The sequence below is a fragment of the Salvelinus sp. IW2-2015 genome, linkage group LG1 (genome assembly GCF_002910315.2).
Source record: "Salvelinus sp. IW2-2015 linkage group LG1, ASM291031v2, whole genome shotgun sequence".
Taxonomy (NCBI): Eukaryota; Metazoa; Chordata; class Actinopteri; order Salmoniformes; family Salmonidae; genus Salvelinus; species Salvelinus sp. IW2-2015.
The window spans coordinates 34153081-34164840 of NC_036838.1; the positions used below are offsets into that span (position 1 = coordinate 34153081).

Consider the following 11760-nt stretch of genomic DNA (forward strand, 5'->3'; position numbering starts at 1 on the left):
TCTTATAAAACATAAATGTCTCAAGCAGGWGCACTTTTTTTCAACCGGGTCCTCCTAATGCAAAATAAATATATATATATATAATWAAAAAAATATCAGAGGTTATCAATTATACTGCATGCTTGAAGGATAATTTATCATTTACAAAAAATATGTAGACTATTACATTGAATTATAATGTTAAATTGTGGGCCTATGAATCTATGGATTCATTCCAAGTTAACCATTAATAATAGGGCTAGCCTACATTTCCAACATTTKACATTGTGGCATCACATGCACTTTTACTTGGTTTTTACGCACATTCTCTTTCAATGATATGCACAATGTTAAGACATTGTGCTACACAAGGTAAATGGCAAGCCCCCTATTATAAAACCCTATGCCATAGGTATATTAACTTATCACAGTGAAGAGGTACAAATTAGAGTATGACAATTTAATAATGCATTGTAATTGTGAATTACATGATTATGCTGAATTGAATTATTTTTATAAAGTTATGGCTAAATTGTGTTGTGTATGTCGCAACAGGTGGATGAGTCCCATGGATGTTWTAGCCTAAATAAACGGATTGGAATAAGATATTATCACGTTTAAACTCCCCAATATTTGCAAAGTTATTCCCATATCAATATTATTATTATTACCATGATGTATTGTCAGTAGTGGAACCTGCTGAGCATTACTGGAGAGATGCGTAGCTCTGTGTTGTGTGAAGCTACTAGCTTGACTATATTAGCCAGGTACACTGGACGCGAGATTCAGCCCTCCGGTGTGACGTGCGCCGACGTCCGCCCCCAGATCCTCATTATCAGTAGAAAATGGGCAGTCCGAGAAGACAGCGCCGTCCAAAACGTGAGACTCATGTGACAGAGGTAGGTCATTGCGAGCGAGAGTCAGGGGTTTATTTAACACGTAGCGCTGTCCTCCCCCACTTTCCCAACGCGCAACCAAGACTAGTGCATCTGCGGGACTCCCTCTTGACTGACTACGTGGAGATCTCCGGGACACTGCTCCCATTATGCGATAAATAATCATAACAACAACAATGCAAATGTAAAATAGATTACTTATCTCTACAAATTGGAGGAAATAGTGAAATATTTTTGTGAAAAATTTCAAGGACTATTTACTTTCATTCAATTTCATATGCGTTCTTGAGTGAAAACATTGGGAAAACAAGCTTGCCCTTTCCTGCGTCATTTGGAGTAGCTTAAAGAGAATGGAAATGGAAAGGATTCCAAGTGCGCAACCCACCCCCAAGCACCAGCAGGCTGAGCTGTCTGACATGCAAGGGTAAGTTGCTGATGATTCTTCTTGTGCCGTATGCCATGCTTGCCCTCGTCATATTGGCATTCATTTGCGTCTCCTGACATTGAGTGCGCAACCTCACCAAACCCACATCTCATTGACTGTCTTCTGGTTTTCTTTAGGATGGATTTCCCTATGTATGTATACAAATCCCGTCGGGGAATGAAACGAGGAGATGATAGCAAGGTTGGTTGATATTTTATATATTTTTTTTTATAGAAACAATATTGGTGTTTATTCACTTAATTAACTGTTTGTAAATATGATTACAATAGAATAATATTATGATTATATACAATGCTATTGAAACAGTGATTTATTTAGATCAATTAGTTGGCCTGATCATTCCGATCATGTGGTGACCTATTTTCCCATATGATGTAATCCTTGGAGTCCATGTTACTGTTCACAGTGCTGCTTGTCAAACTGCTGAGGTTGTTATATAACCTCAATATCACCCCTGCCTTTAGGAAACCTACAAACTGCCTCACCGACTAATCGAGAAGAAAAGGCGTGACAGGATAAACGAGTGCATCGCTCAGTTGAAAGATTTATTGCCCGAGCACCTGAAACTTACAGTAAGTTCCTATTTATCTTGAAGTAGCACATTACTTAAGCGCGATCAAGTGGTTGCTTGGTGGTACTTCAGGTTAAGGTGACAGCCTGACTAACAGGTGAGATCTGTAAAGGAATTTTAAATTAATGAATGTGAATACTTAAACAAATGGCATCTTTGAGATGTTAACTAAAATTGAACACATTTCCTCTGATTTGTATTTTTATAGATTAAAGAATGTAATATTACACATTACACTTTTGTATTTGAGTAGATCTACTTAGTTATTGCTTTTGATTGTTGTTGTTGTTGTTGTTGAGAAAGTTTGTGTGCATGTGTGTGTTAGTAATCCATAAGAGATGAGCCCGTGCTGAAAGTAGTGTGTGTTCTTCCATAGACTCTTGGCCATCTGGAGAAGGCTGTGGTTTTGGAGCTCACGCTTAAGCATGTGAAAGCTCTAACCACTCTACTGGAAAACCAGCAGCAGAAAATCCTCAGTCTGCAGAATGGCATGCAAATCGGTGAGCAAACACACACACAATAAGATGATTATGCAGAAGCGCATACAAATCAGTGAATTTAAATATAGCTTGTGGTCTCTTGCCTTGGCTAGCTTCAATTTGGATGCAGACCACATCCTCACTAATTCTCAAATGCAGCACAGTGCATTGCTCATCTACTGCATTATAATAACATAATAATAGAATAAGGAACTGAGTCAGAATAACTGCTAAGTTTAGTTTGGATGTGGTTGCGTAGAATGGGAATTTATACCCATATTAAGATATATTACATACGAGAATCATGTAAATACGATGAAAGTAGTTTGGTAGTTTCCATAATAATGCATTGTGGTAGATCTGTGTTTGACAGCGTTTGTGGTGTTGTTCATTCCTGTCTACAGAGCAGTCTTCTCCCAGCCAGGAGAACAGTGAGGAGATCTTCCGCTCAGGCTTCCATGTCTGTGCCAAGGAGGTGCTGCAGTACCTGGTCAACCAGGAGGGTCACGGTGACCTTACACCCTCCCACATGGTCAACCACCTGCACAAGGTGGCCGCTGAGGTCCTCCAGGGTCCTCCCCGTAGCCCCTGCAAACCCCGGCCTGAAGAGACCACCAGCCACTACCAACATCATCAGGCCCACAGGGAGAAGCCTGCAGGTCAGCCCCCCAAGCCCAGTGAAGGGCATGGGAAGAACTGCGTTCCCGTCATCCAGCGGAGGTATGCCCATGCGGGCGGCGAGCAGAGCGGCAGCGATACAGACACAGACAGCGGCTACGGTGGCGAGCAGGTTGAGCATCTGGCGTCGCATGCAGGGTACTACGGCCAGGAGAGACAGCTGAAGAGGGCGCTGGGCGAAAAGAGGGCATCATTTTGCATTAAGCAGGAAGATGAGGCGTGCCACAAACGCAGCCGGGTCGAGTCATCCGAGGACGAGTCTCTCTCAGGCGGAGAGTCGTCCTCATCCTCCTCCAGCGGCCACGGCAGCTACATGAGCGCCTACTCCCCTCACCAGGCCCAACCTCATCCCCTCTGCATGCCCTTCTACCTCATCCCCCCCTCTGCCGCTGCCTATCTGCCCATGCTGGAGAAGTGCTGGTACTCAGGGGCCATGCCCATGATTTACCCTGGCCTGGGGGGCTCTGCGCAGGGCATGCCTAGTGACAGGCATGCCCCCTCTCCCTCGATCATGATGTCCCCCAGGGGGCGCTCTCCCTCTCCCCCCACCGTAGCCCAAAGCCCCATGGACTCCCCAGCCTTCCTCCAAGTGTTAAAGCAGGTACTTCCCATGAACCTGGAAACCAAAGACTGAGAGACCACTGAACACTTACACAGAAAAATGTTATTGAACATAGACTGCTATGCTGAGAGGGTACACGGAGGAGAACATGACCGGACAGTCAGATCACCCACCACCACCCCTCTCCCCTCATCCCAGAAGTCAGAAGACAGAAGGGAGACAGACAGAGTGCATGCAGAAGGTCTGGTCCCAGACCGGTGAGGCATAATCCACAGCTGCAAACAGAAAAAGAGAATACAAGAAAGAGGGAATGTGTGGATGGAAGACAGCTCAACCTGTTTCCTAACCCTCTCTGAATGTTTGACTTTATACCCCCACCAGATTGCTGAGTGCAACATTGACCCCACTGATCTGGATACACACACACACACACACGGTTGAATGTATAAATGTAAAAAAGTGGCAATCCCGTAGATGCTGTGGACACTGACAGGGCTCAGCTGTACACACACCGTCCTTGTAAACCATGTCACACCAAATGTCAATAGTCACCATTCACCCAAAGGTTGCTGTCTATTTACCTTAGGTCACCATTGCCATCATTGACAATGCGCTTTGCCCCATTCCCTATGACAACAACAATCATCCTGAGTGAAATTATTTCCCTACTGTATGGAGTTAGTGAGGTCATCATGTGACCATGTCAAGTTGGGAATTCACTGACATTTTAGAGGGACTCTTTGTAATTATTGTTTATACTTCTTGTACATCTCTATTTTTGATACGTGTCCTTGCGCTCGAACCAGAGAGAAAGGTTGGACAGTCGTTTTACCGCATAATAACTCAGAAATCATGTACATACTGTAGCCCTGTGCTGACCCTGATCTGCAATCTGATTATGCTCAAGTCAAACCTGGAGTTTATCATACTGTTGCCTTTTACTTGTGAACCACTGATAAAAGAAAACATCAGATGTTTATGAAATGTATTTGGGAGTTGGTGAGAAGTGAATGTATATGTTTTAACAGAAGATTCGTTTTCTATAGAAAGAGGTACTTTGATATTTTGGGACCTACCAGAAAGATGTTTGATGTACATATTTTGTCTATAAATGTTGACATACATTATATAAGCGTATTAATAAAGTATTTTATCTTCTTGGTTCRTCATGAGTGAGTAGAGTGCATGTTGCGGTGAAATGTATATTCTGGGATCAAGTTCTGCCACAAACACAACAGCTCTAATGGGGAGAGTTGCTGCAGTCTATCTGCTTGTCTGGCCCGGCTGGTCATAAGGAGAGACACATTGCTATGGATGTTCTCTCTGCTTCTGACATACATAAATAAACACACACACAGAGACCGTGGTGGTCCCTCAACAATCTGTAAGCTCCAAAGGCCATTTTTTATATTTATCTGGAGGTCATTTGGATGCCGAAGCACAATAATGTAAATAATACAAATACTGAGCTAAATTATATTGCAAAAAGAAATKGGGAAATTAYATTATTTTATAGTAATACAATTGCTTAGAGAAAGAGATTTTGTTTATCAAGCAATATTGTTATTCTCTCAAAAAGATGGGGTTTTTAAGAGATTGGAGAACACATTCCTCCCATACAGTATCTTTCCAGATCCTAGATATCCTTCTACTGCGCTTATGGACTGCCCTCTTCAATTCAAACTACAGGTTTTCAATGGGGTTAATGTCTAGAGACTGAGATGGCCACGGCAAAATGTTGATGTTGTGGTCAATAATTTCTTTGTGGATTTTGATGTGTGCTTGGGGTTATTGTCTTGCTGGAAGATCCACTTGTGGGGAGGTTTCTGCCTCCTGGCAGATGTAACCAGGTTTTTAGCTCAAATATCCTGGTAGATAGTTATAATCATAATGTTATCACYTCATAGTCCAGTCTATATAGTTCATGGACAACAAAGAATTGGGCATTGGGTCAAAGATCCTGGTGCAATGATGATTATTAATAAACTGGGATCAAGGTTTAAAGAACTGGTGTACATTTAAGTCAAAGCTGTTCAGTTTAACAACCATCTCAGGCTGATCAATATTGTCCAATAGGAGAAGATAAATGTGGAAGCACATAATAGACAGACACAAAGTAAATGCCAGCAGACACGTCATTTTTACAGCTACCTATGATTTTGATCACACACGGCTGTCACATGTGCAGCCACACTGCTGTCCCTGGGTAGCGCTGAGCTGTGATTGGTGAGTTGATGGGACCAGGAAGGGAGAGATGCTCAGCGTTCAGGCATGGTCACTGCTCTTCATCACACACACACACCAACCTTCTCTCATATATGTTTACAAATACAGCTAATTTAAAATGACTCTAATAGAAAGCCTCTGATAGGCCACTGATAAGCTCGGTTTCCATCCAATTGGTGACAGATTTTCATGCAAATATTTTAAAATCCTCATTAAAACAATATGCTCATTTTCCCAAGAGAGCTGTGTTTCCATCAAATTGACTTGTTGTGGATAAAAAGCTGTGCATGATGACATAGTGCACATAAAAATAACTTTTGCAGTTAAATTCCCATGTACCAAGTAAAAAATACTAGTTGAATGGGTTTCCATCGCATTTTCAACTCTACTGATGGTTTTATCACAAACAATGTTGCATTAATAGTGAATGTGCACACTCTGGTATTTCMACGTGTGCTCTAGCCAACAGCTTGCAGTAGATAGCCTACCGTGCAGGTAGGCCTATAGCCTAAACTATGAGATTATTATGGACAAAAGAGTGAGAATATTTTTKATTTGTCAAACGGCAGCCAAGCATCGATCATTATGTCACAAGAATAAGACCCTCAATATGTATTAGAAAGGAGCATCAAGCTCATCACATTGCACTTTCACTACCCTGTGACAATCGTAATTTATTTAATCTGTAGTCTCATAAACTGCATGCTTTCCCAGAGTCGTAGTGGGAGGATCACATGTCATTGCGTGACTCCAAGTTTACTTCGATATGATTGTTATTATATCAATATGTGCGTATAAAAGCGTTTCCACCGACATGTCTCACATTATTAATTTTACCAACACAAAAACAATCCACCTTGTCTATCGTATTTTGTTTTGTTGACATTTGGAAAGTTTACCGACAAATGTGCTGTTTCCATCAGGCCTGTCGTGACATTTTTTATCCAACGTACTTTACTCGCCTAAAATGTTTKGATGGATAACTGGTTATAGACACTATTAAATGGCACATACCTACTAGACTTTGTTTGGTGTCTTCTCTCCCTAGTGTGTAGATATGATACTACATTTGCTATTAATCTATCATGTTTTTCTGTGCTGTTATCCAGTGGAGAACCTCAGCCCTGTGGGGGCCCCTGCTGGTAAAATAAGGAACCCAAACCTCATTGATATGATAAAAGAATGACCTCAGCAAAACATAGAAATGGTTGAGGCAATAGTTAAGGCAAATATTTATTAAAACAAAGCAATCATTTCATACTTCCATAACAATGTTTTGCTTATGGGTCAATACACATACTTAGATTTGCCCTCACTGTCCTGCTAGTGGGGGTTTGGTAAAAGATTCTGGCTGGGTTTGGGGCTCATCTTTAACTCCAGCCCCTAGATGTATTTCGTAGATCTGTTTTGCCGATGTTGTTGTTACAGTTAAGCAGATTCACAGCGTCTGGGTTACCATAGAGTTCCCCTAGTTTGGCTTTGAGCTTGGGGACCGTCAACATGTGACTCTGCCATTGGCCACATTCTGCCCCACGTAGCCCAGAGCAAAGGATTTATCATTATTTTTTTGTTGTTGTCGTATAAATCAGATCAAAGCAAATTTTATTAGTCACATACACGTGTTTAGCAGATGTTATTGCGGGTGTAGCGTAATGCTTGTGTTTCTAGTGCCGACAATGCAGTAATATCTAACAAGTATTATAACTGGGTGGTTCGAGCCCTGAATGCTGATTGGTTGACAGCCGTGGTGTAACATAATGTATACCACGAGTATGACAAAACATATATTTTTACTGCTCTAATTATGTTGGTAACCAGTTTATAATAGCAATAATGCACCTCAGAGGTTTGTGGTATATGGCCAATATACCACGGCTAACGGCTGTATCCAGGCACTCCGCTTTGCGTTGTTCATATACCACACCCCCTCGTGCGCTATTGCTTAAATATCTAACAACTGTACAACATAGACCCAATACACACAAATCTAAGTAAAGAAATGGAATTAAGAATATATAAATATATGGACGAGCAATGCCAGAGCGGCATAGACTAATATACAGTAGAATAGAATAGAATACAGTATATACATATGAGAAGAGTAATGTAAAATATGTAAACATTATTAAAGTGACTAGTGTTCCATTTACTAAAGTGGCCAGTGATTTCAAGTCAATGTATATAGGTATCAGCCTCTAATGTGCTAGTGATGGCTATTTAACAGTCTGGTGGCCTTGAGATAGAAGCTGTTTTCAGTTTCTCGATCCCAACTTTGATGGACCTGTACTGACCTCACCTTCTGGATGATAGCGGGGTGAACAGACTTGGGTGGTTGTTGTCCTTGATGATCTTTTTGRCCTTCCTGTGACATCAGGTGCTGTAGGTGTCCTGGAGGGCAGGTAGTTTGCCCCTGATGATGCGTTGCGCAGACCGCACAACGCTCTGGAGAGCCCTGTGGTTGCGGGTGGTGCTACAGCCTGACAGGATGCTCTCAATTGTGCATCTGTAAAARTTTGAGGGTTTTAGGTGCCAAATTTCATCAGCCTCCTGAGGTTGAAGAAGCACCGTTGCGCCTTCTTCACAACTGTGTGGGTGGACCATTTCAGTTTGTCAGTGATGTGTACGCYGGGAAACTTGAATCTTTCCACCTTCTCCACTGCGGTCTCGTCGATGTGGATAGGAGGGTGCTCCCTCTGCTGTYTCCTGAAGTCCACGATCATCTCCTTTATTTTGTTGATGTCTTACTCACGTCGGACCAAACACCTGTTGTAGGAAACAGAGGCAACAAACAGGGCCCAGACCCGCCTGGCCACGGAGCACTCAACAAACAGGTGGTATATGTTTTCAGTGTCAGTGCATCCGTGAGGGTAGCTCTCTGTACATGCTATGTGCCGTCTATACATACATTCCCTAGTGGGGACGAAACCATGAACAGCCATCCATGCAATGTCTTTCTGTTTGTGATGCGGTGCTGAATGACGTTTCACCATACCTGTTGCGGTCTACGGCTGAAATGGCGCTTAGGTGGGCGATGATGTCCTTGTACTTCCAGGATGCCAGCCCAGCCGTGGGCAGACGTGTCCTGAACCCCAAATCTCTCCACGTCTTGTCCACTGGTGGAGAGTCCCAGCACAGTGTTCTCGATGGTGCTGAGTCCGAGGGTTCTGAGGATGGGGGTGGCAAAGTATCATTCAACGTGGCTGGCTTTCCTGACTGYCTTGCGKATGTTGGTGACCAAGTTGGATAGTCCCTGTGCCCTAATGATGTTAAGGATGTCTGTGACCCCCTTCCCCATGTTCTCAACTGCTTTGTACAGGGTGCTGCGCTTGAGTCGTTCCATCTGGCTCCCCCAAAGGTGAACATCATGCATTCTATCTTCTTCCTGGTTGCTCTGTCTGGGGGAACACCCTGCCTAGGTACAGGAGAATGGGGAGAATGTTTGCCTTCAAGACCAGGATCATTCTGAGGGACCATGCGTTCCATTCGCAGATCTTCTGTTGGATGTGGCGGATTATCTCCCCTTAGCTGACGGAGCCACCTCCATCCCTCTGGAAGGTGACCACAAGCAGCTTGATGGTCTATGTTTTGATAGGGAATGAGGTAGGGAGAGTCTCATGCCAGTCCTGTGACAGGTATAGTTCACTCCCTTGTTGACAAGGGCACCAGTGGTTGCACAGAGTCGTCCACCACTTTTGTTGCTGAGGCGATGGAGCGACTATCTGTGCCGATGTTGGTGATGTCGTCCATGTACGCCGCCACTTTAAGCCTCTCCCCCAGTATCTGGTAGCCAGGGATTCCTGGTGTTGACCTGATCTTCTGGAGAAAAGGCTCTAGGTAGAGGATTTACCCCAGAGAGGCCAAGGGGCAGCCTTGGTGTATGCCGGATCAGATAAGGAATGGGTCTGTGATGGTGTTGTTTACCAGAACCTGCTTGTGATGTTCTGGTAGCAGTGGATGAGATGTTGAGGGAAGTTCATCTTGGTTAGCACCATCTGCAGGATGCCATGGCTAACCCTGTCAAAAGCTTTCTCATGGTCTAGAATGAGAAGGCCCAAAGGGGACCGCCACTCCTGGGAGTGCAGGATGAGATCTCTCACCAGGAGCAGGTTGTCCTTGATGGACCTACTTGGAATACAAGTCTGGTCTGGGGCTATTACTATTAATATGCATGTAAATCTCTCATGGCTCAAAGTGGTGGAGAGATTGACTTCATCGCTACTTGTTTTTGTAAGAAGTGTGGATATGCTGAATGCACCGAGGTGTCTGGTTAAATCTCCTGGCACACAGCTCGGACACCCATGCATACCCCACAAGACATGCCTCCAAAGGTCTCTTCACAATCCCCAAGTCAACAGACTATGGGAGGTKYACAGTACTACATAGAGCCATGGCTACAYGGAACTCTATTCGACATCAGGTAACGGATGCAAGCAGTAGAATCAGATAAAAAACATAAAAATATATAAAAAATATACCTTATGGAACAGCGGGATCTGTGAAGAGACACACACACACAAGCACAGACACATGATAATACACGCACTCTACACACACGTACACATGGATGTTGTATTGTAAATATGTGATAGTGGAGTAGTGGCCTGAAGGAACACACTAAATGTATCTGATAATGTGTTATGAAATGGAATACTTCATAAATTGTATATACAGTGCATTCGGAAAGTACTCAGACCCCTTTACTTTTCCCACCCATTTACTCACGTTAGTCTTATTCTAAAATGGATACCACAAAAAAATCCTCAATCTACACACAATACCGCATAATGACAAAGCAAAAACAGTTTTTTTTGCAAATGTATAAAATATAAGACTGAAATATCACATTTACATAAGTATTCAGACCCTTTACTCAGTACTTTGTTGAAGAACCTTTGGCAGTTATTACAGCCTCAAGTCTTCTTGGGTATGATGCTACAAGCTTGGCACACCTGTATTTGGGGAGTTTCTCCCATTTTTYTCTGCAGATCCTCTCCCAGGTTGGATGGGGAGTGTCGCTGCACAGCTATTTTCAGGTCTSTCCAGAGATGTTCGATCAGGTTCAAGTCCAGGCTCTGGCTGGGCCACTCAAGGACATTCAGAGACTTGTCCCGAAGCCACTCTTGCGTTGTCTTGACTGTGTGCTTAGGGTCGCTGCCCTGTTGGAAGGTGAACCTTCGCCCCAGTCTGAGGTCCTGAGCACTCTGGAGCAGGTTTTCATTAATGATCTCTCTGTAGTTTGCTCTGTTCATCTTTCTCTCAATCCTGACTAGTCTCCCAGTCCCTGCCGCTGAAAAACAACCCCACAGCAAGATGCTGCCACCACTATGCTTCACCGTAGAGATTGTGCCAGGTTTCCTCCAGATGTGATGCTTGGCATTCAGGCCAGAGTTCAATCTTGGTTTCATCAGACCATAGTCTGAGAGTCTTTAGGTGCCATTTGGCAAACTTCAAGCAGGCTKWCATGTACCTTTTCCTGAGGAATGGCTTCCGTCTGGCCGCTCTACCGTAAAGGCCTGATTGGTGGAGTGTTGCAGAGATGGTTTTTCTTCTGGAAGGTCCCCCATCTCTCCAGAGGAACTCGGGAGCTCTCTCAGAGTGTACATCGTGTTCTTGGTCACCCCCCTGACCAATGCCTTTCTCCCCCGATTGCTCAGTTTGGCCRGGCGGCCAGCTCTAGGAAGAGTATTGGTGGTTCCAAACKTCTTTCATTTAAGAATGATGGAGGAYACTGTTCTTGGGGACCGTCAATGCTGCAGAAATGTTTTGGTACCCTTCCCCAGATCGACACAACCTGTTTCGGAGCTCTTTGGACAATTCCTTCGACCTCCTGGCTTGGTTTTTGCTCTGACATGCACTGTCAACTGTGGGACCTTATATAGACAGGTGTGTGCCTTTCCAAATCATGTCCAATCAATTGAATTTAC

General features: G+C 43.7%; 1 protein-coding gene across 1 annotated transcript; it reads left to right on the forward strand.

The window, feature by feature from the left end:
* The first annotated feature begins 858 nt into the window (after positions 1–858).
* LOC111966209 (class E basic helix-loop-helix protein 40) lies at positions 859–4333 on the forward strand. Its single transcript, XM_023990676.2, has 5 exons — positions 859–1299; positions 1437–1500; positions 1785–1892; positions 2268–2391; positions 2775–4333. Exons 1-5 carry the CDS (start codon positions 1226–1228, stop codon positions 3680–3682), a joined length of 1278 nt encoding a protein of 425 aa, XP_023846444.1. The 5' UTR covers positions 859–1225; the 3' UTR covers positions 3683–4333.
* Positions 4334–11760: the final 7427 nt, after the last annotated feature.

Bases quoted from the DNA above. Each gene is read 5' to 3' on its own strand.
- LOC111966209 (XM_023990676.2), top strand. From the start codon at position 1,226: ATGGAAATGGAAAGGATTCCAAGTGCGCAACCCACCCCCAAGCACCAG. The intron at 1,300-1,436 runs GTAAGTTGCTGA...GGTTTTCTTTAG, and splicing joins GAGCTGTCTGACATGCAAGG to GATGGATTTCCCTATGTATG. The intron at 1,893-2,267 runs GTAAGTTCCTAT...GTTCTTCCATAG, and splicing joins CCGAGCACCTGAAACTTACA to ACTCTTGGCCATCTGGAGAA.